At 41.7% G+C, this 27500-nt stretch overlaps 1 protein-coding gene across 1 annotated transcript in view; it reads left to right on the top strand.

Annotated features, from left to right (window-relative positions):
- The window catches only part of LOC138971580 (adenylate cyclase type 2-like), a gene marked incomplete at its 5' end in the record, with an annotated part of 45988 nt that extends 18550 nt beyond the window's left edge, over nt 1-27438 (top strand). The window contains 19 exon segments of the mRNA XM_070344343.1: nt 510-621; nt 1628-1755; nt 2041-2199; nt 2810-2948; nt 3444-3593; nt 4311-4366; nt 5319-5399; nt 6614-6790; nt 7969-8053; nt 10755-10883; nt 11852-11938; nt 13420-13595; nt 13999-14083; nt 15684-15842; nt 17288-17434; nt 17879-17980; nt 20704-20818; nt 21851-21975; nt 22318-27438. Of these exon segments, the coding sequence (XP_070200444.1) occupies nt 510-621; nt 1628-1755; nt 2041-2199; nt 2810-2948; nt 3444-3593; nt 4311-4366; nt 5319-5399; nt 6614-6790; nt 7969-8053; nt 10755-10883; nt 11852-11938; nt 13420-13595; nt 13999-14083; nt 15684-15842; nt 17288-17434; nt 17879-17980; nt 20704-20818; nt 21851-21975; nt 22318-22452 (2347 nt within the window).
- Between the last annotated feature and the right edge of the window lie 62 nt (nt 27439-27500).

The raw sequence follows: 27500 nt of genomic DNA, 5'->3' as shown, positions 1-27500 counted from the left end.
TATGCAATTTCGCATTTCGCGAGGAGCCACTGCTTGTGCGGGGAGGCAAAATGACAGACAGATAGAGCCAGTAACAGATATATAGGATGGCAGAGACACAAGTAGTCTGTAGGTGTTTAGTTAGTAGGGTGATGGGGGGCAATAAGCCTGCTACCATAATATGTCTTGACTAAAATGCCGACACTCATTGAAAGATTGATTAACTGTTCAGCTTTTACTCTGACCTTTACACCGTCTAAAGCTTTTACAATTTTGGACATGATTGTAGCTTTTAAGCATTTATTTGCCCCCCCCCCCCCCTCCCACCGCACCCCCTAAAAAAGCATTTACTGTTTTGCTCCTTTGAATAAATGACATGTATGTAATATTGTTATTTAAAATTCTTGAACCACACGATTAAAGCCATATGTCTCAAACTTCATTTGACATCCATCATTTTCCTCTTTTTCGAATCATATGTGCAGGGTCTACAAATCTGTGATCACACTATTTGCAATTTTCCATTTTAGCATTCTGTACGCTGACATCGTCAACTTCACGCCACTGGCCTCGGAGTGTACGGCCGCTGAGCTGGTCAAGATGCTCAACGAACTCTTCGGACGATTTGACCAACTGGCCAAGGTACTGAATGATTTCACCAAACCTCTCTTCGCAGAAGTAACCTCTGCTTACACGTTGATTCGCTTACTGTAAACTCGGCCGTGGTGCATATTGGTTGCAGTGAGAACATGTTGATATGTCTTGTTTCTAAATGGTTGGGTGTGATATTTTCATTATTACAGAACTATATAATTATTTCCACAGTTATCACAATAAGCCAACCCGAATGTATGTCTCGTAACAATGCGAAGGTAACAATCCGAAGGTAACGCCACGGTCGAGGCGTATCCAGATTGTTACTAAGATAAACAGAATGCTCATAATCAGTATTTCGCAACTGAATAAGTGTCTTGGCAATTATCTGCAGTTTCACTTTTCGTCACAGATTAATAAGAAGAGATAACAGAAAAATTAGTTCTCTAACAAGGTATTGTTACATGTCTGAATGAGTACAGTGAACACTTCAGATGTATGTTGAACATTGCTAGGCTATCTACTGTGTATACAATCACATGTCTGAATGTGTACAGTGAACACTTCAGATGTATGTTCAACATTGCTATCTACTGTGTATACAATCAGATGTATGAATGTGTACAGTGCACACTTCAGATGTATGTTCAACATTGCTATCTACTGTGTATACAATCACATGTCTGAATGTGTACAGTGAACACTTCAGATGTATGTTCAACATTACTATCTACTGTGTATACAATCACATGTCTGAATATGTACAGTGAACACTTCAGATGTATGTTCAACATTGCTATCTACTGTGCATACAATCAGATGTAAGAATGTGTACAGTGAACACTTCAGATGTATGTTCAACATTGCTATCTACTGTGTATACAATCAGATGTATGTTGAACATTGCTATCTACTGTGTATACAATCAGATGTATGTTCAACATTGCTATCTACTGTGTATACAATCAGATGTATGTTCAACATTGCTATCTACTGTGTATACAATCAGATGTATGTTCAACATTGCTATCTACTGTGTATACACTACTTTCAGAAATACAACTGCATGAGGATCAAGATCCTAGGGGACTGCTACTACTGCGTGTCTGGCGTGCCCCTCCCTGACCCTAACCACGCGTCTAACTGTGTCAACATGGGCCTCAGCATGATCGATGCCATCAGGTCAGTTATATCCCTGGGCTGACGGTGCACGAAGCGAAACTTGGTGTCACCCGACTAGGCGGGGGAGGGGGGGAGCAAGGTCCCCCAAATTCCGTTGAAATTTAGCATTTGAAAGGGGTATTTTTGGTCTCTCCGTGAAAAAAAAAAGTTTCATTTTCTGGGTAAGTTATGGGTTCCGGACCCCATGAACACCCCAACCCCCTTTAGATCTTGCCATGTCAACTGCGAATGCATCTAGATTAAGTAAAAGCCATGGGGTACAATCTCTTTTCCTTTGTCTTTCAGGAGTGTCCGTGATGGCACGGGAGTGGATGTAGACATGAGGATAGGAATCCACTCGGGTACCATTCTATCCGGGGTGCTGGGCTTACGTAAGTGGCAGTATGACATCTGGTCTGATGATGTCACCATCGCCAACCACATGGAGTCCAGCGGAATACCGGGGTAAGATTGACTGAGGACAATATTTTGTTTTGTCATCTAGAGTAGAATTGCATTTGTCTTTAACTTGTACAATGAAAGTTGAAGAAATTAATTGCGTTTACCAAAACGTAGAGCTGTGCGTGTCAAGTCAAGTTACGTCCCAAAGGCTGTTCGATTTTTTAACAAATGATCATATATATACCTGTAATTTCTGATCAATACTTATTTTAGATCTTACATTCCAAGTGGCACTTTTTTAGGCGTTTGTGTGTGTGTGTGTGTGTGTGTGTGTGTGTGTGTGTGTGTGTGTGTGTTATGTGTGTGTGTGTTATGTGTGTGTGTGTGTGTGTGTGTGTGTGTGTGTGTGTGTGTGTGTGTGTGTGTGTGTGTAATAGTTGCTTATATTGATGTCTTTTAATGGTGTATCCAGTCTATGTTGGAACATTTAGTCAAAACTTGACTAAATGTAAAAACAAAACAAATTGAATTATATTGTATTGAATTGAATTGCATTGTATTGTATTGGTTTGTATTGTATTGTATTGTATGGTATGGTATGGTATGGTATGGTATGGTATGGTATGTTATGGTATGTTATTGTATTGTATTGTATTGTATGTCCTGTGTGCAGGCGTGTGCATATTTCTCGCGCCACGCTGGACTGTCTGAACGGTCAGTTTAACGTGGAGCCTGGACACGGTGCTGACCGCTCCTCCTTCCTCGCCAACCACAACATACACACTTTCCTCGTCATACCCGTAGAGAAAAGGGTCAGTACTTTTTGGTAACATACAGTTGAACCTGTCTTTATCGACCACCCAATGGACGGACCAACTTTTTTTTTTTTTTAAATGAGGAGCATATATTCAAACAGTTTGTCGATACTTAACTTTGCGAAAAGTTTATAAGTATAACATTCCAACATTCGTGTGCAACGAAGAAGTACTTTCAGCCCCTTTCGTCGCAAAAATGTGAATTTAGACATGACGTCTTGCATTTTTGAATGGTTTAAACATGATTGTATTTAGATAACATAGGGTCAGTGGCGTATAATGCAAAGGATAAACGTGGGACCACACAACAAGCTATGCTTATATTAAAGTGTGTACGTGTGTATGTGTGTGTTTTACAACTTCACAGAAAACGTCTTGTACCGGTACTGTCAAGGTCAAAATAACGCTGATACCCATTTTAGAATGGTCTAGAACACTCCACAAAAAAGTTTTGTATACACAGTTTGTAACGGTCACTTTTCGTTTTAGCAGTATCGAGACAGGAAGATGGCGCGCACTCGCTTTGAGAGTACTATGCGGGCCTCGCTGAGGGTGACCAAGTTTCTGGAGACATGGGGGGTGGACAAACCTTTCGCCAACCTGCACAGTAGCTCCATGGTGTCCAAGGTTCTCAGTCTCACCGTGAGTATGATATACTATATTATTATTTTGAAGCGAGAGAAAGTTTTAGGTTACTTATCATTACCTCGCCGGCATCTTGCCTGCAAGATTCATCGGAGATTTTGAGATATGTTCATTATTAATGTTGTATCATTAGTGTTTGTCTGTCTGTCTGCTTAAAAAAAACACTGGGTCGACGTTCTGTAAATGTAACGTTTTGTTTTGTCAATAATTTAACATTCCAATAACCTACAAGTTCTGAATTTTGGAACATTAGAAGTGTATTGTTTTTCTAGGTTTCTACGCTAAGCGTTGTTGCCAGAATGGCCTTCAAGAATCAATCTGTGTCTTCTGACCAGAATGACATTCCGGGTTCAAATTATTTTCATGCTGTGTTCTTTCTAAGCTTTGAGTGTATCATTCTGTCGAACTTTAGAAATACAACGATCATGCTCTGGCTTAACTTGGGGTAAGTTTACCCATTATGTCTTGGTCTTATGTCTCGGACAGTATGGATTTAAGTAAAGGACTGTCAACGGTAAGGTGACCGATTTCTGCTTTTGTTTCAGCCAGTGCCGTCGATGCTGCAAGAACTGTTTTCATTTTTTTTAAATGTGCTTGTTGGGTGTTTTTCCACTTTCCCTTCAATCCGTTCTTGCAATAAACTTATCTATCTCACCGTTGCTTATAATACAAAACTTACCGGACATTAATCCCGTAACTGACTTTCTCTTGCAGAGTCTTGCTCTTGTCGATTCAAGCATAATGTTGAACTCAGCTGGGATAGACCACGGGTATGTCAGCCTTTTTTCTTGTTGAATGCATGAGCCTATATGCGAAGCCTGAATTAAACTGTAGGTCTAAATGCAAAGACCCAAGCATACACCACACGAAACGTGCAACATTCAAAGAAAAGTTATTAACAAACTTATTTAAAGCTATATTTGCGGTCCCTCAATGTTACTCCCATCATTCGTTAAAATCATTCTTTGATGGTGTAGTTGAGGGGGGGGCGGTGGTGGTGGTGGTGTGTTCCTGATGGATAAAAGGAGCTTCTTGACTGATTATTTCTTATTGCCAAAAGTGTCAGGAGACTGGTTCCGCGTAACTCTCACTTTTCTGTTTATGGATACACTACTTACTTCCTTTGTTTTTATGGATACACTACTTACTTCCTTTGTTTTTATGGATACACTACTTACTTCCTTTGTTTTTATGGATACACTACTTACTTCCTTTGTTTTTATGGATACACTACTTACTTCCTTTGTTTTTATGGATACACTACTTACTTCCTTTGTTTTTATGGATACACTACTTACTTCCTTTGTTTTTATGGATACACTACTTACTTCCTGTGTTTTTATGGATACACTACTTACTTCCTTTGTTTTTATGGATACATTACTCACTTCCTTTGTTTTTATGGATACACTACTTACTTCCTTTGTTTTTATGGATACACTACTTACTTCCTTTGTTTTTATGGATACACTACTTACTTCCTTTGTTTTTATGGATATACTACTTACTTCCTTTGTTTTTATGGATACACTACTTACTTCCTTTGTTTTTATGGATACACTACTTACTTCCTTTGTTTTTTGACCTTATTCCAGGTTGGTTGTGATGCCGCAATTTAGCACTTTGATTGCTTATTCTACTAAAGCAATCATACCAACTATATTAGTTGATTAGCTTCTGTAGTATTTCCCCCGGTGGTCAATGAGTGGTGATTGTGTGCAGGATTCTGGCAGCAGACCGCCACATGCAGGACGAGGTCAACTCCAGGCTGGAGAAACGACTGTGTCACATCAATACCAACAGGTACGTACACACATCAGAGAGCCGGAGTGGCTCAGTGGTTACAGCGCTTGCCTCTCACGCTGGAGGTCGTGGGTTCGTTCCCAAGACACCCAATTTTTTCCGAGTGCTCTCCCCTCCAATTATTTTTATTCTGTTTTAGTTTTTTCGCTTTGAGTGTATAATTCTGTCGAGCTTTAGAAATACAACGATCCACCTAGCTGTAAATGGGTATCTTACCCTGTTTTGGGCCGGGGAAGGCGAAGGCGAAGGCATTGAGGGAGAGGAGATGGGCACTGCCCTCATAAAGCTGGCCCTAGACACTTGAGATCTCTAAAATATCGCTACCCTACAATCAAATATGGTTATGAAAATACCTTTACTCTTTGTTTGTGTGTGTTACAGCCTACGCTTGATGCTAAAGAGCTCCCCGTTCGTTTTGAGATGGCGATAATTAGGTCTTTGGTGTCAATTATGTGTGGGCCATGAGGTTGCTATTGTAAGGGCGTACGGCCTGGTTTTGAATGGTAGGACTAATGATTGCAAATCAGGGTTAGATGGAAAGAGGTAGGATAGAAGGAATTGATTGGTGTTGGAGGCGTTCTTGCTGAAGGCAGGGCGATGCTGTTGTTTTTATTGTCTCTCCTTCTTTCTCTCTTTGCGTCTGTCAACCCGTCCACCTATCCACTTATCTATCCACTTATTTCTCCCTTTCTCAGCTCATCTTGCACAGCATGCGACTAATTCCTCTGTACAGAGCTGTTTGCCCTGTAACAAGACAAGTCATGCAGCTATTAGCTCAAAACAAAAAGGTTTTTTGCCTTTTGCTTCGGTCTGTACAGAAACATGCATATATTTTGTTTCCATTGTTGAATAAAGGGACTTTTCGGTTGGATCTGTTGGTGAAACCTAGCAGCAAGTTTGCAACATCATTTCTTGTCAAATCAATTTTCCTTCACAGAGTGTTTGATTTGATAAACTGTATCTAAGAATCAAAGACAAACACTGTATTTTAAACCATCATTCTACATTGCATTTAAATATTGTATCGATTAGAAGAGCGTTTACTTGATTACTTGAACAGGGCTCTCCAAACTGTGCGTCCCTGCGTCCTATACGCACTAAAAACTAGAGGGGGGGCCGTAATAGAAATTCTTGGAGGGAGTCCCGCGACGCACTATAGTTGGGTATATATCTTTATGGAGCCATGTACGATGCAGTCTTATTTGTGTGTGCAGCGTGTTCCAGTTCAATTGGATGCCTGGTGTGATGCACCCACTGTTTCTGACTTTCAAAGAGGAGAGCGCGGAAAACAGTTTTGCCAAGCAGGCAGACGACATGTTCAAGTTTTACGTTCTCAGCGCAACGGTCATTTCTGTCACCATTTTCATTGTTCAGGGAGTTACGTTGCCGAGGTGAGTACTCCCAAATGAAAAAGTAAACATTTCTTGGATTGGATTGGATAAGATTTACAGTCCAGTGAGGTTACCCTCATGGAAATTCGGGCTGCTTTCTCCCTGGGGAAAGCGAGCTGCCATACATACGGCGCTACCCATATTTTTTATTTTTTTCCTGCATGCGTGTATTCATGTTTCCTGAGACTTAATGCCGTGTGAGATGGAATTTTTTTACTTTATTCCAAGTCCCACGGGTATTTGATGGACATTTTTATCTATGCCTATACAATTTTGCCAGGAAAGACCCTTTTGTCAATCGTGGGATCTTTAACGTGCACACCCCAATGTAGTGTACACGAAGGGACCTCGGTTTTTCGTCTCATCCGAAAGACTAGCACTTGAACCCACCACCTAGGTTAGGAAAGGGGGGAGAAAATTGCGGCCTGACCCAGGCCTGAACACGCAACCTCTCGCTTCCGAGCGCAAGTGCGTTACCACTCGGCCACCCAGTCCCTGTCACCTCATTTATTCATCAGATGTTTTGCTCTGTGGTATAACTATATAGTTGTGTATATTATACACACAGACTCACAAAACATTTAACATTAGAGGATGAAAGTCGCTTGTTCATTTCAATGATTGTTTTTCTCTCACATGCCAGGAGATTGGTTCTGGATAACTTTTACTTACTCTTATTGCACACGTCGAATGCATTTAGAGCATTTAGGTCCCTTTCTTTCTCAGATTATTGTGTAAAGAATACTATGTCGACACACTCAAATGTGGGCAATTAGTTGACTATCTCTAAAGCTCATAAGTCAGACGTTTGAATGTTCCACATTTTCAACATGGTATCATGTCAGCGTTTGTTGTCTTTGTGTGGATGGGCTAGCCAGACCAATCAGAGCCAATTTTGAGCGAAGACACTCCCAGAGATTGGTTTTAAACAGAATGTTATTCAAGATAACTAACGTTTCCCAGAGAGTGTTATTTTGTTCTAAAGCAAGTGCAGTAGAACATACCTATCGTGGACTCAGTACACGAGTTGATTTGGTTATATAGTGAAAGACAAATGTTCAACACAAATTGCAGCTTTGTGTTTTCCAACTCACATGTCTATGCTATTTTTACAGTGAGCTTGAAACTCTGACCCATAGATGTTCACAATGAACAGATTCCAATGTACTGTGTTTTAGGAGTATTCCGTTCTATGTGGTGTCCAGTGTGAGTCTGATGGTCTTCGTAGGACTGACAGCAATCACCTTTGCTGAACACTTACTGGTGAGCTTCCTACTTTGTCGTTTATTTGCATGAAGGCCTTCCTTAACTGACCCCGAAGATAGCTTCACAGCTACTTCGCGAACTTTTTTTTACCGAAATATTTATTGCTATACCTTCGTACAGCGAGCTTCATGAAGCCTGTCATTAATTGGCAGAAGTTGACTTCGTACAGCAAGCTTCATGAAGCCTGTCATTAATTGGCTGAAGCTGACTTCGTACAGCGAGCTTCATGAAGCCTGTCATTAATTGGGTGAAGTTGACTTCGTACAGCGAGCTTCATGAAGCCTGTCATTAATTGGCTGAAGTTGACTTCGTACAGCGAGCTTCATGAAGCCTGTCATTAATTGGGTGAAGCTGACTTCGCAAAGAGTACTTCTCGAAGCTTGCTGCACGACGTTTTGACGCTGAATGTTTGATAAAAAGACTTTCAGAAGTCTTCGCGAAGTCAGCTTCGGACTGTGTTAAGGATAGCCGTGAGGTAGACATTGCTAAGTCGACTTCGCCCAATGAATGTCATGCTTAAGGCTACAACTAAACGACTTCGCCCAATGAATGTCATGCTTAAGGCTACAACTAAACGACTTCGCCCAATGAATGTCATGCTTAAGGCTACAACTAAACGACTTCGCCCAATGAATGTCATGCTTAAGGCTACAACTAAACGACTTCGCCCAATGAATGTCATGCTTAAGGCTACAACTAAACGACTTCGCCCAATGAATGTCATGCTTAAGGCTAGAACTAAACGACTTCGCCCAATGAATGTCATGCTTAAGGCTACAACTAAACGACTTCGCCCAATGAATGTCATGCTTAAGGCTAGAACTAAACGACTTCGCCCAATGAATGTCATGCTTAAGGCTACAACTAAACGACTTCGCCCAATGAATGTCATGCTTAAGGCTACAACTAAACGACTTCGCCCAATGAATGTCATGCTTAAGGCTAGAACTAAACGACTTCGCCCAATGAATGTCATGCTTAAGGCTACAACTAAACGACTTCGCCCAATGAATGTCATGCTTAAGGCTACAACTAAACGACTTCGCCCAATGAATGTCATGCTTAAGGCTACAACTAAACGACTTCGCCCAATGAATGTCATGCTTAAGGCTAGAACTAAACGACTTCGCCCAATGAATGTCATGCTTAAGGCTACAACTAAACGACTTCGCCCAATGAATGTCATGCTTAAGGCTACAACTAAACGACTTCGCCCAATGAATGTCATGCTTAAGGCTACAACTAAACGACTTCGCCCAATGAATGTCATGCTTAAGGCTACAACTAAACGACTTCGCCCAATGAATGTCATGCTTAAGGCTACAACTAAACGACTTCGCCCAATGAATGTCATGCTTAAGGCTACAACTAAACGACTTCGCCCAATGAATGTCATGCTTAAGGCTACAACTAAACGACTTCGCCCAATGAATGTCATGCTTAAGGCTACAACTAAACGGCTGTCCGCGGTGCGGCTTGCGTTCTACGTGGTGCACTCTCACCATGCTCATCCCCCATTTTGGTCGGCTAAAATTGTCCCCGTTAATCACTCGTAGAAAAAAAACAACGAAAAAGAATAAAAGAGGAAAAACAAAGAGTGCCGCAGAAAGAAGAAAACGTATGATATAGGATAGGAACACGGGAGAGACTAAAGGAAGGACAGAACACAAGAAAGAAAGAAAGAAAGAAAGAAAGAAAGAAAAGGAGAAAGAAACAAACAAAAACACAAAAAATAAGGAACACAGAAAGCCATAAAAGAACAAAACAAAACAGAGAAGGCGACTTATGAATAATTAAGTGTTAGCATTATGTGCATAGAATAGCCTCTGTATTTTGTGTTCATCACTTATTTGCCCCCTATAGTAATATGATTTTTCATGCAACGTTACTGGTTGCACGTGCTCACTCTTTGCTATCCTCACAGTGCTCACAGCAACAACACACGTGGAAACTTCCCTCAAACTGAGCTGTCTTTTGAAACCTGATAACCCTGTATTGAAGTCATCTGAGCCCATTCTAACTCGCGTTTAAAAAGCATCTGGCTTTTTTTTCCCACGAGGCAATAAGGCTGTTAGCGAAGGCAGAGGATATTTCTTTCGCGCAAGTGTCAAACTACAATTGATTTTATCTCAAATTCATTTTCTTGTTAACGAAGTAACAAAAATGGAAGGATACGTTATCGATAGAAGTCGTGTTCATTTTCTTCTGACTGCGTGGATTATTTGTCGTTGGTGGGTTGGGGTTTTTTTTCATACGATATTACTATTAGTCATTACCTCGTAAAGTCTTTTTCACTAATGTTGGTCATTAGTTTTGGGGACACTCTTTGTATTAAGATTTTTCACATGCAATTTACCAACCAAGCGAAAGGTTGGTCGTAGCTTCGAGTCATTGCCAATTTTTTTTTGTTTTTTTGTGTTTTTTTGTATGTCTGTGAGGCTTTATTTTGAACAATTATTTGAGTGGGTGCTTTTTTCTTCAAAAATACGGGCGTGCGTTTATTGGTTTACTGCTGCGTTTATGCCATTTCAGTGTGCGTGGTCCTGTGAGGCTTTCATTTTAAACGATTATTTCATTATTTTTTTCTCTTCGGAAACACGGGCGCAAATTCATCAGTTTACTGCTGCGTCTACGCAAGTTCATTGTATGCGAGTCTGTGAAGCTTTCATTTTAAACATTAATTTGATTTCTTTTTCAGAAATACGGGCGCAAATTCATTGGTTTACTGCTGCGCCTGTGCCAGTTCATTGTGTGCGGTCCGTGTATCAGAATGGCGCTGGCCTTGTGTTGTGCGTCACTGGTACTACTGTCCTCAACCGTTGGCCTGGTCAGTACATTTCACCATGTCTGGCGGGCTGGCTGGCTGGCTCGTTTACTGTCCCTGTTTGATAGTTTCTCTCTATCTCTGTCTGTCTCTCTTTCTCTCTCTTTCTCTCTCTCTCTCTCTCTCTCTCTCTCTCTCTCTCTCTCTCCTCTCTCTCTCTCTCTCTCTCTCTCTCTCTCTCTCTCTCTCTCTCTCTCTCTCTCTCTCTCTCTCTCTCTCTCTCTCTCTCTCGAAAATATCTTTGTCAAAAATAATTCTCTCCCTACACTTGAAAATCATAACTGTTACTGCATCTCATCTTAATCATCCATTTATTAATCCATGAACCACGTTATTATAGCTAGTGTTTTTGTTGGTTTTAACCTGATTACAAATTCTTAGTTAATTAGTTATTCGTTTGGCTGTTTAAAACATGTTATATAAATATATAAATGTAATGTATAATGTCATGTATGTCTAAAAGGGACAGGTTGGAAGATTAGGCATCGCCTAAAACCTTTATCCCTTTGTATTAAAGTTTTGAATCTGAATCTCTCTCTCTCTCTCTCTCTCTCTCTCTCTCTCTCTCTCTCTCTCTCTCTCTCTCTCTCTCGCTCTCGCTCGCTCTCTCTCTCTTTCCCTCTCTCTCTCTCTCTTTCCCCCCTCTCTCTCTCTCTCTCTCTCTCTCTCTCTCTCTCTCTCTCTCTCTCTCTCTCTCTCTCTCTCTCTCTCTCTCTCTCTCTCTCTCTCTCTTGTATTGTTTCTTTCTGTCTGTTTCTCTCCCCGCCTCCATATCTGTCTTTTGAGTATGCGTGCGCGTACATTTGTTAACCTACAAGACTGTGTGCTGGATGCTCTAAGACATATATGTGGGTCTACGCGTGCGTGCGTGTGTGTGTACTTATAATAATGTATCCGTTCCCATACATATGCGTTTGATCTCTAAATGAACTTTGTGATAACAAATATCTCTGATATTTTTCTTATTACAGGCAGACTGTCACTACGAAGAGATTCACAACGAAACAGACAACGCAACACAAGCACAACCCGGTCATTCTGCGTGCGCATACCCCCCGGTAAATATCACCCTTCCCTTCTTCTGTATTACCCAGTCCATATATCACCCAGTCAATATATCCATACATCACCAGTCCCAGTTCATATATTGCCTAGTTCATATATCGCCTGGTCCATATATCGCCCAGTCCATATATCGCCCTGTCCATACACGAGATCGAAACCGGCATGTTATTTTTGTTTTAGAAGCTTAAACGTGTATGAAAGTAAAATGAAGTAATCGAAGCTGAAATAGAAAGTGAGAACGGGTATAAAAATGTCCCACCTTTGAGATGATGCTAATTACGGGAGAGAAAAAAAATATGTGATGCAAAAAAACAAAACTTAAAGGAAGAATGAATGCGCAAAATTGCAATTTCCCAGACTCGGCTAAAAAGAAATGAATATCAGAGAGAGAGAGAGAAATGTTAGTTCGAACAAAATCTAATTCTGTCCCCAAAAATGCCATGTTTTTTTTCTCGGATTTCAGATGAAATCTTTTAGCCGGACATAACGGTGTTATTTTCAGAACATTCAAACTTGTTCGAGTGCTAGATGATTGACAGCAACGCTCATTAAAACGCAGCCGCCCCAGTTTCCATGTTTAATTAGATTAAATCTTTTTTTTTTAATGGAAATTGCTGAGGTTGGTTTGTTTTTTGGGGGTTTTAATGTCCCTTCAGCAGATGCTAGCTGCTATTCGAGACCGATGCAGTTATTTTCTTTTTCACTTCACATGGCAAGTTCTACGTTTCAGACTATTTACATTCAGATCTATCACTGTAAAAGAAGGTTCTAAAAATTAATCACTATCACTTCTGGTACTTCAAATCTTGTAAAAAATCTTGATCTCTTTTAAAAAGTTACAAATCTTGTCCGGGGGGAACATCCCGGAATAAAAGTTTCAGCGTTTCCGTATTGTAGTGTTTGTCTCGAAATTCTTGAACGTCTACACATTTGGTGAGGACATGTTCTAATGTCCATGGTTCGTCGCATCCAAAAAAATATGGTGGGTCTTCCCCTTTCAGCAGATAAGAATGTGTGATGTGACTGTGACTAATGTGTAAGCGACAGAGAACTGTCTCTTCTTTTCTTTTCTATTTTGTGCATTTCTGTCTCTGGGATCAATACCCACAACCTTGAGACCAAAGATATTTACCTCGATAATAATAATAAAGAAGTATTTTTGTTATTGCCACGGACCAAACAGCGAAATGAAGTTCAGATTGTACAAATAGAAACAGGCGAAAAGATATGTATGGATGGTCAAAATATGACAGGCTGCTGATAGTAGCTTATAAAAGGTATAAGGCTTACCTCATACGATGATGTCTTTCAAACTACGATGTTGTGTTTCAGGGGAACGTATTCAGCTGGCTACTTGTTTAACAGCGTACATCATCTTCTTACAAATCTCATTCCTCGTATAGCTAGGGGTGTTCGTATCTTGTGTGTGCAAAACTGCACAATTGTACCTTACTTCTATGATGTTGTGTTTCAGTACTACGTGTTCAGCTGGCTACTGGTGTTCACCGCGCACAGCATCTTCCTGCAAATCTCCTTCCTGGTAAAGCTGGGGGTCATGGCTGTCTCTTTTGTTATCTTTAACCTCGCGGTTCACCTCAGCAAGAAACAGGTCTTTGACGAGTACGATCACTCCGTATTCCTTGCCACTGAGTGAGTATCTATATCGGTGTGTGTGTGTGTGTGTGTGTGTGTGTGTGTGTGTGTGTGTGTGTGTGTGTGTGTGTGTGTGTGTGTGTGTGTGTGTGTGTGTGTGTTCTGAAAGAACTCAGTTACTAGTAATAGTACAGTAGTTTAGTGTACTGTAGCACATACCACCAAAGCAAGCCATGTGGTATTCACCGAAGGGTGAGAGAATCAAAAAGAAGAACAATTTTTAGAACTCTTCATGTCAACAGTATTCTTTTCTTTGGGCCAATATCATCAGGCTACTGGTTTAAGGAAATCTGTTTCAGCTCTTTCGACTGCCTTGCATTTGTTAACAATCTTATGGTAATCAGCTGCAGGTATTACTGTTTCAATCAGATCTTAATGCACTCTATGGTGTATGTTTCAGTCGCAGCGTGGGTCTGTCTCTATGCGTCAAGGCGTCCATCTATCTGCTCCTAATGTTCGTCACCATGCACTGCTTGGACAGACAGGTCAGTTCGTTACACAAAACATGTATGCTGGAGTGGAACCCCCCTTTTTACGACCTCCACAAATCTGAGAAAATCAGGTCTTAAAAAGGAGGGAGTCTTAAAATGAGGGTAACTTATGAGAAAAAAAATGTGAAAAAACAAGGTCTTAAAAAATCAATCAATTAATCAATCAATCAATCAATCAATCAATCAGTCAATATGAGGCTTATATCGCGCGTATTCCGTGGGTACAGTTCTAAGCGCAGGGATTTATTTATTTTTTTATTTTTTATTTTTATTTTATGCAATTTATATCGCGCACATATTCAAGGCGCAGGGATTTATTTATGCCGTGTGAGATGGAATTTTTTTTTACACAATACATCACGCATTCACATCGGCCAGCAGATCGCAGCCATTTTGGCGCATATCCTACTTTTCACGGCCTATTATTCCAAGTCACACGGGTATTTTGGTGGACATTTTTATGTCAATCGTGGGATCTTTAACGTGCACACCCCAATGTAGTGTACACGAAGGGACCTCGGTTTTTCGTCTCATCCGAAAGACTAGCACTTGAACCCACCACCTAGGTTAGGAAAGGGGGGAGAAAATTGCTGACGCCCTGACCCAGGGTCGAACTCGCAACCTCTCGCTTCCGAGCGCAAGTGCGTTACCACTCGGCCACCCAGTCCACAGGAAGTCTAAAATGGGGGGGGGGAGGGGGGTCTTAAAAGGGGGGTTCCACTGTAGTTCTTTTCTTGGGTTGGAGATGCTTTCAGCTGATATTTCCCATAGAGTTCCCCTCCCCCAAGTCTGATTGACTCCCGTCAAATTTCTTGGGTCCCAGGGTCACAGGGTGTCAAGTTTGGGTCATAAAATGGAAAAGGATAAATTAATTTCTTGAACGTTTCTGAAGCTAAAGTTTGTCAAATCGTCCATCTCACGCAGTGCGGCCAAAAGTATAGTATGTTCATGCTTCAAATCGACGGGCTGTAACTTGTAAGTTAGCACATCTCCAGACTTCACTAACGATGAAGATACACAAAGTATGTCTGCTTGAAAAGGGTCCTTGCTCACCATGAACCATGTTGTTGTCAGATCGAGTACAGACCAGACGATGAGGAAACACAAAGTAATTCTGCTTGAAAAAGGCTCTTGCTCACCATGAACCACCAAACGATGAAGAAACACAAAGTAATTCTGCTTGAAAAAGGCTCTTGCTCACCTTGAACCACCAAACGATGAAGAAACACAAAGTAATTCTGCTTGAAAATGGTTCTTGCTCACCATGAACCACCAAACGATGAAGAAACACAAAGTATTTCTGCTTGAAAATGGTTCTTGCTCACCATGAACCACCAAACGATGAAGAAACACAAAGTAATTCTGCTTGAAAAAGGCTCTTGCTCACCATGAACCACCAAACGATGAAGAAACACAAAGTATTTCTGCTTGAAAAAGGCTCTTGCTCACCATAAACCACCAAACGATGAAGAAACACAAAGTAATTCTGCTTGAAAATGGTTCTTGCTCACCTTGAACCACCAAACGATGAAGAAACACAAAGTAATTCTGCTTGAAAAAGGCTCTTGCTCACCATGAAGCATGTTGTTGTCAGATCGAGTACACCAACAGACTGGGCCACTCGTGGAAGCGGCGGTTCCAGACGGAGACGGAGGAGATCAAGTTCACGGCGGCCATCAACAAGGTTCTCCTGGAGAACATCCTGCCCGCTCACGTCGCGGCCTACTTCATACGGTCGTCTAGGAAAAACGAGGTCAGCCAGTGAACGCTATTTCTTTCTTTTTCTTGTATTTTTGTTTTGTTGTTTCATGTACCCCCATGCAGAAGAATGTCCGTTAATGGTTCGACACTGTTTAGTTTGATAGAGTTTGATATTTTGCTATAAACAGAACGCATACTTTTAATTATGGAAACTTTGCAGTGTGCATAGATATTTATAGAACAAATCGAGAAAATGAATGATCGAATGAAGCGCGTAGGCGTGTCAAGTGAAATGCTTTCGTTTGATCATGTGATATTAGCACTTGCTGACAATTTGAACTGTCCTCCATTTCCTCACTGGAGTTTGCTTTTATGTCCATTCGTAAGCCAGAAGAAGTGCCACAGGTTCATATTAGTCTCTCCAAGCTTGATGGGAATGTACAATGTATATTTCAAGGAACAGATAAGAAACGCAACGTCAAAGTGACTTTCAGCTAGTTTTGATTTGTAACTGAGTTCTTGCATTATGACAATAATTATGCTAAGTAAGTTTTGATTTATACGGTTGTTCACGGTTTTTTGACACTTTCTACCCCACCTATGTTGACGAAGGTGTTTTTTTATCCGAGACCAGCTGTGCTGCAGCAGGTCACTCAGAATTGTAGTGACTGTTGTGTAGTAACTGTGTATCAACACGCTGGAATGCAGGCGTTAGATGGACATTGCAGGAAGCGACTGAAGCTAACATCTGAGCGGATATATCCGTACCTGGTCAGATAGAGCCATATGAGTGGGTTGGGATATATCCGTACCTGGGAGACAATGAGTTAATGTATTTTTAATCAAAATATGATATTTTACACAGATAGAGCCATTCATTGTTCTCCGAGACCGTGCTAGAAAAAAACCGTCCACACACATAAAAAAACCAACTCGTGCCTACGAGTGTGTGTGGGAGTCAAAGCCCACGAACGCAGAAGAAGAAGAAGAATGTAAACTGAGTTTTCTCTTGATTGCTACACAAACTGATATATTTTGAGATTTCTGGACTTATTTTATTATCATCCCTGAACCTGAATTATAAAAAAAAAAACTCTCTCACAGTCTTGCTCACAGTCACACACACACACACACCTCCACATGAGGTATTCAGTGGGGTGCCATGGTAGCTCAGTTAGCAGAGCACTGGACTTGTGATCCGAGGGTCCTAGAGTGACGGGTTTGACACGGCTCGGACACGGGTCAACAGTATGTGCAGACTCAGAGACGGTATCCATGTTGCACGCCCGTGTCATCACTGTGGCACGTAAAAGACCTCGGTCATTTTGTCGTAAGTGCGGGTGGCTGTTTGCACCTAAACACGCACACACATGGGTATCGTGACTCTGTTGCTGTTAGCTTTCCATTGGGAGGAAGCGACCCGATGGGACAATAAAGTAATGGAAATGAAAATGAAATGACAAAATTGATGGCACTGTAGTTTGGCCTCCTCCACAGGACCTGTACCACGAGTTCTACCCACACGTCAGCGTCATGTTCGCCTCCATGCCCGGCTTCAAAGACTTCTACCAGCAGACGGCGGCCAATGGGGAGGGGCTGGAGTGTATACGTGTGCTCAACGAAATTATCTCCGACTTTGACCTGGTTAGTTCCACAGTTTATCTGTGTTTGTTTTATACGAAATACGTACAAATCAACTTTTCTGTCAACTCTGACCATATTACCCGAGATCACCCAACGCACAGTCTGCTGAGTCTTTTATTGGTTGCGTTTACCTCATCGTTATTTGTCTGTCTGTCGACTGATGAAGACCTCCCAGACCTCCAAATATCTTGGAAAGGAGGGCATTTTAAAATGGGGGTAAAAATTTAAAAAAATAAAAAAAAAATTTAAAAATAAAAAAAAATAAAACAAAATAAAAAATGGGGGTAAGTTTACAAAGGTTATGAACAGACACGAGGAAACAGGGTCTCAAAAGGGAGGGTGTCTTAAACTGGGGGGCTTATTAATCATTTCAGTTTCAAAAGACGTTAAGGGAATCATTGGGATGTTGTCAATGCTAACGGTGCTGTGTTCCCTGTGTTTCAGCTTCTGATGCAGCCCCATTACCAGGACGTGGAGAAGATCAAAACCATCGGCAGTACTTACATGGCTGCCACGGGGCTCACACCTGGTCGGGCTAGATCACAGGTAAACAATTAACATTACACCTGGTCAGGCCAGACAAGAAGTACGCAATTGTCATTACACCTAGCCAGGATAGGTAACAAGTAAGAAATTTCCATTAGTGATTACACGTGGTCAGGCGAGGCAACAAGTAAGCAAGTGTCATTACACCTGGTCAGGCGAGCCAACAAGTAAGTAATTCCAATTATACCTTGTCAGGCGATACAACAGGTAAGTAACTTCCATTAATACTTGTCAGGCTAGACCAAACTATAAAGCAGAAGCAGAAGCTCTCATGCAGGCCGCCTCCTTCGTTCAGGACTCCGCAGACCCTTGCTACCAAGTTGTCTTCCTCTCGGACGCCCTTTCAGTCCTTCAGGCCCTAGAGAACGACAAACTCCCACAGCTGGCCAAAGCATTACAGATGGTCAGACAAACCAGAAGAGTTGTCCTCCAGTGGATACCAGCACACTGTGGGATACCAGGAAATGAAAGGGCAGATGAGCTGGCAAAAGAAGGAGCCGTGGAAGACCAACCTGAAAACAGTGTCAGCTTTAGTGAGCAGAAGACAATCATCAAGGCATTGATGAGGCCAAGGACAAACAGAGATGACTACCACACAATGTCCAGAGAGCAGCAATTCAACCTCATCAGGCTGCGTACTGGCCACAACAGGCTCAATGCTCACATGAACCGAAAGTTCAAGCTGGCGCCATCACCAACCTGTGCCTGCGGTCAAGAGGACCAAACAGCGGAACACATCTTACAGCGATGTCCCTTACTAGATGAGGAACGAAAAGAAGTGTGGCCGTCACCAACTCCCTTGCAGACCAAACTATACGGCAGTCGACAGGAGTTGGAGAAAACGACAACATTTATCACCAGTGCTGGACTGATTGTGTAACCTCTGCGAACGCCAAGAAGAAGAAGTCAGGCTAGACAACAGGTAAGCGATTGTTATTAAACCTGGCCAGGCTAGACAACAAGTAAGCAATTGTCATTAAACCTGGTCAGGCTAGGCAACAAGTAAGCGATTTTCATCAAACCTGGTCAGGCTAGGCAACAAGTAAGCGATTGCCATTAAACCTGGTCAGGCTAGGCAACAAGTAAGCGATTGCCATTAAACCTGGTCAGGCTAGGCAACAAGTAAGCGATTGCCATTAAACCTGGCCAGGCTAGGCAACAAGTAAGCAATTGTCATCAAACCTGGTCAGGCCAGGCAACAAGTAAGCGATTTTCATCAAACCTGGTCAGGCCAGGCAACAAGTAAGCGATTGCCATTAAACCTGGTCAGGCTAGGCAACAAGTAAGCGATTGCCATTAAACCTGGCCAGGCTAGGCAACAAGTAAGCGATTGTTATTAAACCTGGTCAGGCTAGGCAACAAGTAAGCGATTGTTATTAAACCTGGTCAGGCTAGGCAACAAGTAAGCGATTGCCATTAAACCTGGCCAGGCTAGGCAACAAGTAAGCGATTGTTATTAAACCTGGTCAGGCTAGGCAACAAGTAAGCGATTGCCATTAAACCTGGCCAGGCTAGGCAACAAGTAAGCGATTGTTATTAAACCTGGTCAGGCTAGGCAACAAGTAAGCAATTGTCATTACATCTGCCTGGTCAGGCCAGACAACAGATAAGCAATAGTCATTACACTTGGTCAGGCTAGGCAACAAGTAAGCAATTGTGATTACAACCGGTCAGGCTAGACAACAAGTTAGTCATTTTCATTACGCCTATCATATTTTGAATGGATTCTGTTTTACATACACTTCGTTGATATCCACAGAATTGCATCACAGACCAGACGAGCAAGCTAACAAACAAACACACAAACAAATGAGAATGTTAACGACTTAATATGTCACAAGGCGCGGTTTGGCTTTTTTTTCTTTATTATTTTGTTCATCACAAATTGAAGCGAATAATTAAAACGGATCATACGATGGCACATGGTTTTTCTCATTGAGTCCCTGTCTGTCTGTCTGTCTGTCTGTATGTATGTATGTATGTATGTATGTATGTATGTATGTATGTATGTATGTATGTATGTATGTATGTATGTATGTATGTACTAGAATGAATACCCGCTTCGCCGGGTACCCGGCTTCGCCGGTAAGAAGTAGAGCCGAATGATACCCGGCTTCGCCGGGAAGAAGTAGAGCCAAATACCAAGCCGGGTACCCGGCTTCGCCGGGAAGAAGTAGAGGAATACCCGGCTTCGCCGGGATGAAAGCGTTGTGGACAGAGACCTTCTAAAAATAGTAACAGGAATATCCGGCTTCGCCGGGATGAAAGCGTTGTGGACAGTGACCTTCTAAAAATAGTAACGGGAATATGGATTGACGCCACACGAAGGAAGGGAGATAAACGCAAAACACTGGAGAAGATAAGGAAGAGTTACTGGGAATGGATCTGGGAAGATGAACAGAAAAACACACACACACACACACACACACACACACACACACACACACACATACACACACACACACACACACACACATACACACACACACACACACACACTATCTCTCTCTCTTTATCTTTCGCTCACTCTCTCTCTCTCTATCTCTCTCTCCATATCTCTCTCTCTATCTCTATCTCTCTCTCTCTCTCTCTCTCTCTCTCTCTCTCTCTCTCTCTCTCTCTCTCCATATCTCTCTCTCGCTCTCTCGTCGCGTTTTGTTTGTTTAATTGTCCTTTAAATGCAGTCGTCAGTAAAAGGTAATGTGATGTTTGTTTCTTTGCAGAGTGCAGAAGACATTCAGGGGAATGTAGAAACAATGACAGACTTCGCGCTCACCATAATGGCTACTCTGGATAATATCAACCAACATTCCTTTAACAACTTTAAACTCAGAATAGGTTGGTTTTTGCTGACGTGTTTTATATCTTGGGTTTCATACCTTATGACGACTTGGTTCTGATAATGGTATGGAGATTGTGTTAGCCACCATTCACTCGTGTTGTACTGGGTGTGTTCTATTTGTACACTGATAAACCTAGAGTAACTTCGGTAGATCTAGAGTAACCTTGATTAATCTGGTAGACCTAGAGAAGCCTTGATAAACGTCTTGTTGTCTTGGTAAACCTACAGTGAGCTACACATGTAACAGGGTAGATGGGTTGTGGACCACAGGAGCTTGTATCCAATCGCCGGTCGATCATTATTTACTCCTTATTCCATATATTTACTCCTTATTCCATACAGTCTACTACTACTATTTACTAATAAATAGTAGTAGTAAGGGTAAGCATGCAGCAGTAAATAATTAGCATGCAGGAGTAAATAATTATCGACCGGTGGTTGGATACAAGCTCCTGTGTTGTGGACTTGCACAGATGTGCAATTACAATAGACGGAAAGACTCTTTCGCAAACATAGAACATGCCTTGTTTGAGAAACAAAGACACACAGGAAGACAAAAAGGAAAGCAGATACCAAAGTCAAACTGGATAATGAGAAAGTTTCCATAAAACAGAAATAGACCTATTTGTTGCGCGAGAATGACTTAGGAACAGAATGCACCTTCAGGGCTGGACTTAGTGTATAAGAAGGAAGCTAGGGCACCCAAAATGACGAAGGGGTACAGGGGTTTAACAGGTGGGGTTGTGTTTGTTGTTGTTGTTCTTGTTGTTGTTGGGTGGGTTTTTTTTTTTTTGGGGGGGGGGGGGGGCGTTGCCCCCAGATTCTGTTGAAATGTTGTTTTTTGCAAGGGGTATTTTGGATCTCTCCTTGAGAAATAAAAGGTACATTTACGGGGTAAACGGGAGTGGGGGCGGGAGGGGCTTCTGAAACCCGAGACCCTACCTCCCCCCCCCCCCCCCCTCCTGGATCCTGCAATCGTGAAACAGTGGGACAAGTGTGCGTCACTAATATGAGGTATGTGTGTGCAGGTATAAACAACGGGCCCGTGATAGCGGGGGTGATCGGCGCGCGCAAACCTCAGTACGACATCTGGGGGGACACGGTCAACGTGGCCAGTAGGATGGACAGCTCGGGGGAGGTCGGCAAAATACAGGTAACAACACACACGAACATGCGCGCGTGCACGCACACACGCACGCAAGCACACACGAACGCACGCACCTATACGCACATACACACACGCACATACACACACATACACACACGCACATACACACCCGCACATACACACACTAGCACGCAGACACACACGCACACACACACACACACACACACACACACACACACACACACACACACACACACACACACACACACACACACGCGCGCGCGCGCGCGCAAATATGAAATATACACAGATAATTTGGGGTTTTAAATAAGAACTCTAACTTAGTTTCTTATAAGGCAAGGTTAACTTGAGGTGTGCGTGTTGCAGGTACCCGAGTGCACCGCCTTGATACTGGAGGCAGCGGGCTACAGACCGGACTACCGCGGGGTGACCAGCGTCAAGGGGAAGGCGCCCATGAAGACCTACTTCGTCAGAGAGGCACCCACAGAGACACACTTATGAGACACAGTGATGTCACAAAGCTTAATGACGTCAAAGACACACACTTTTGAGAAACAATGACGCCACAAAGCAAAAAGGACGTCAAAGGCACACACAAACAGTGACGGCCGAAAGCATACGATTACCATTTTAAGACCTTAGTGAGACAAGGTTGAGATGCAAATTGACGTCAGCATTCCGGCAATGAAACTGAACAGCAGTGATGACGTCAGTGGGGGATTTGTTAATCCTTGGAGACTCATGAAGCAGGTGCTGACATGGACCTACTTGTGGTGATGTCAACATTCAGGGAATGACGTCATACAGCAAGGACGACGTCAAGGCCGCTGTTTTCTTGTGCTTTCATTTCTTCCTGACTACGTCAAAAAGAACGCATCTTTTAGACAGTTACCAGAACATTGAGAAGATGACACATACAGCAAACATGACGTCAGTTCCGCCAGTATCTTCATCATAACATCCCTATCTGCATACGTGTTATCGTTAGTCTTTACGTAACGAGAGCCGTTTACTTCAGTGTTAAGACCTGTGGATACAGATCTGACAGCCAGTAAAAAAAACGGTGACGTCATGGCGACTCAAGTGACATCAACGTGCTTGCATTAACACCAAGGGCAAGGATAATGTCTTAGCCATCAGTTTATTTCCTTCGTGATGAGGAATTGGTGGCACCCCAATGCATTACGTCTGTGAACAAAATGATCAAAAGAGCATCGGGTATTCATGATGACGTAATAGTGCCCAATTTCGTCCAATGTTGATCTTTTTGACGTCTGCCAGTAAAGAAAAGAGTTCGGTCTACGATTTACGATTGTGTCTTTGCCTTTTCTTCACACTGACGTCATACGGATTTGGGAAGAAGGAGGAAGAAATACACTTCATGATGCGATTGCATTTAAATAGCCCTGAAAGGGACACAATTTGGAACTGTTTATGGTATATGGCATGTTCTAAATACATGTTTGGAACACATTCTGTATTTCTGGTGTCAATACACATTTGACTGATGTCATGGTGTTAAAGTGACGGTGGAAGTGTTCCCATTGACGTCACATTTTGGAATTGTTTGACACCCAGCAACAAAGTAACTGTGATATTTCTTGTACGTAAATAGTTCACCTGATGTACATGTACAATGCTCTTGTACCTGTTTGTAATACTTTCAAGGCAGTCATGTGATACTTTCTTAATACATGCATCGCTTTTTATCAAGATATAAGCTGCTTCTATCAGTAGTTTAATGTAAAAAAAAAGTGAAAAAAATAAAACTTGATCTTTGTACTTCCATACGCAACCGGGGTGTGTGAGATGTAGGCTTATTGTTTCTTAAAACTTTATTCCAAACAAGGTGTGCATTCAAAGCCGTTCTGCGTCTTTAACTTCAGGTTGGTGGCGAAAGAGAGACTGTCACTAACCTTTTTTTTTATCATATTTTGTTAGCGTCACCAAAATATTGAATTAAAAAAAGAATGAAAGAAAGGAATTTTAAAAATTTTAACATCAACATTTATAAATAAATAAATACACTTTCAATATACATGACAGAAACACATTCAAAAAGGAAAAGCCAAAACATTGCTGTAGCCTGTTGCATATCGAAATGACCTGTGTATATAAAAGAGTCACATTCCGAACAATGAACACTTTTTACATTTAGTCAAGTTTTGACTAAATGTTTTAACATCGAGGGGGAATCGAAACGAGGGTCGTGGTGTATGTGCGTGTGTGTGTGCGTGTGTGTGTGTGTGTGTGTGTGTGTGTGTGTGTGTGTGTGTGTGTGTGTGTGTGTGTAGAGCGATTCAGACTAAACTACTGGACCGATCTTTATGAAATTTGACATGAGAGTTTCTGGGTATGAAATCCCCGAACGTTTTTTTCATTTTTTTTTTATAAATGTCTTTGATGACGTCATATCCGGCTTTTCGTGAAAGTTGAGGCGGCACTGTCACGCCCTCATTTTTCAACCAAATTGGTAATGTTCGACGAAGCCCGGACTTCGGTATTGCATTTCAGCGTGGTGGCTTAAAAATTAATTAATGACTTTGGTCATTAAAAATCTGAAAATTGTAAAAAAAATAAAAAAATTATAAAACGATCCAAATTTACGTTCATCTTATTCTCCATCATTTTCTGATTCCAAAAACATAAATATGTTATATTTGGATTAAAAACAAGCTCTGAAAATTAAATATATAAAAATTATTATCAAAATTAAATTGTCGAAATCAATTTAAAAACACTTTCATCTTATTCCTTGTCGGTTCCTGATTCCAAAAACATATAGATATGATATGTTTGGATTAAAAACACGCTCAGAAAGTTAAAACAAAGAGAGGTACAGAAACGCGTGCTATCCTTCTTAGCGCAACTACTACCCCGCTCTTCTTGTCAATTTCACTGCCTTTGCCATGAGCGGTGGACTGACGATGCTACGAGTATACGGTCTTGCTGAAAAATGGCATTGCGTTCAGTTTCATTCTGTGAGTTCGACAGCTACTTGACTAAATGTGGTATTTTCGCCTTACGCGACTTGTTCTTATTTCGAAATGTGTACATATTTTTGCTCTATTTTTTGTAATACACATGCTTTCTATGGGCCGGTACGACAAACATTTACCAAAGATTTGTTTTCAAGTGTTGCAATAAAAAAAATGTTTTAAGCTTGCTGCAAAGAACATGTTTCTTTTGAGACTGAGTATGTTAGAGCTTCTGGTTTGTTTATTCAGTTTTACCCTCTGTCCTCTCTCTTTTCGCGATGCCAGATCCTTGTTAGACATGGCACTAATAACTTTTCAGGGCTAAAACAACTCTGGCGATAAGGTGAGCTGCTATTATTCTGTGGAGAACTACCAGGTAGCAAAATGCGCACGAAACTAAAAGGCACAGTACGTCCTTCGTGTGGATGAATTTCGGTGTACTTTAAATCAGGTCTGCCAATGATATTCGATGGGATAGTACCCCCAGTGTCAGTAACAAAAATCAACACTAAACGTGTCAGGTGATTTTGATCATGTGTCCCAGTATAGGGATGATCTTACACCAGGTTAAAGTTACCGGACTTCTTACACCAAAGTGCACGGAGCCCCTCGGGCTTTCGGTCATACCCCAGGCATTATCCATTTGAAACATAATACCATGTGGCACTGACTTTCTAGTGGTAAGGCGTCCGCCCCGTGATCGGGAGGTCGTGGGTTCGAACCCCGGCCGGGTCATACCTAAGACTTAATTGGCAATCTAGTGGCTGCTACGCCTGGCGTCTGGCATTATGGGGTTAGTGCTAGGACTGGTTGGTCCGGTGTCAGAATAATGTGACTGGGTGAGACATGAAGCCTGTGATGCGACTTCTGTCTTGTGTGTGGCGCACGTTATATGTCAAAGCAGCACCGCCCTGATATGGCCCTTAGTGGTCGGCTGGGCGTTAAGCAAACAAACAAACAAACAAACACTGACTTTCTTGCAGGGAGTCGTAAAACTGCAAGTTTGTCATCGTTGTCCAGGCGGGAGGGCGAGCGAGGCTCAAGCACTCGATCCGTTCCCGCACGTGGACTAATTATGTGAAAATCTACATGGAAGTCTACTGGTCTCGGCGAGAGAGAGAGTTATTTCTATCTTGGGTAGTTATCGTCCAGACATTGTGTTTGATTTAATACTTTATAAAATCGTAAATGATGGTATTTGGTTCTATTTTGGCATGCCGCACACAGCCTTTAGGGGAAATGTTCATAACAATTTGACGGGAGATGCGAACCGACAAACCGCATAAAGTTTAGTTTGGCTGGCAACACTGAAGGTATGTGTAGTCAACTAGGGATAGTTGTGCAAAAGTCGTTTATATCTTGTGAGAAATTGTTATTTTAAAAGTGCTCTGAGCGGACCAGCATCTTAAAAGACTGGATAAATTTGAGATGGTAACCTGATATTTCTCAGGCTAAGGACTGTGCCTTTGATTAATTGACCGCGTAATATGACATTTTTATCTCAAAACATGGAATCCGGAGAAAAGAATACCGTGTCTCAAACTTGCTGCGTTTGTGGTTCACACTCACCCTTTGTACCTGTGGTTTTCATTCAGTGTTTTGATTAGTGCTTTTGTGAACAAGAAACAATTGACAAGTGGTTCTATCCCATCTCCCCCCTTTCCCCGTCGCGATATAACCTTCGTGGTTGAAAACGACGTTAAACACCAAATAAATAAATAAATTCATTCAGTGGCAGGGCTATAAAGGGTAAAGTGTCTAGTGCACTAACGTTTCATGCCATCAAATCATGTAATCTGATCCTTAATAGGCACTCCAACAAAGGCCTGTAGGACAGGAAGCTTCATCATCTCTCGCATTAACGTACTCGACGATTTTTGTTCTCTCTCTTTTTTTTCTCTCTTTTTTTTATCTCTATATTTTGTTTTTGACGTTCGGCGTTTTGTGAAATATGTTTACCTTATGGATTTATATCACTAACTTTATCAGCTGCCGACAAGGTCCGACTCTATGCTACTTTGTGATATTCCAAGTGTCCAATGTTTCCTTTGTGGATTTTGTGTCGTATCCATTAAGCTTATATTACCAAATGAGAGTATGCCTGTATTGTGGAAAAACAAATGTTCAGTGCTTCACATTGTTTACTCTTTTGTATATATGTCAGTATCTATTTCTCTTAAGCTGGCTGAATAAGAATGGTCTGTTGATATTCCGTACTAGTTTTTTCAACGATAAATAATGTGCATTTCTGTCTATGTTGTATATGTTGGATATATTAATAACGGTCACAAGAGAGAGAGAGAGAGAGAGAGAGAGAGAGAGAGAGAGAGAGAGAGAGAGAGAGAGAGAGGGGGGGGGCGGGTGGGGGGGGGGAGAAAGAGAGAGTGTGAGTATCTGTATATCTGTGCACGCACAGGAAGAGGAAAAAGATGAGTTATCGATCACCAAATGACTTGTTCTTTAATACTGGTTCCTTTATATGCACAAATACATTTCTTACACAAAATTATTCTGAGTATGCGTGGCGCGTCAGTGTGTTGGAACTACCAAAAGAGTGTGTGTGTGTGTGTG

This window comes from Littorina saxatilis, linkage group LG1, assembly GCF_037325665.1.
Source record: "Littorina saxatilis isolate snail1 linkage group LG1, US_GU_Lsax_2.0, whole genome shotgun sequence".
NCBI lineage: Eukaryota > Metazoa > Mollusca > Gastropoda > Littorinimorpha > Littorinidae > Littorina > Littorina saxatilis.
Note: the sequence above shows the minus strand (reverse complement) of the source record. Positions and strands in the feature narration are given on the sequence as shown.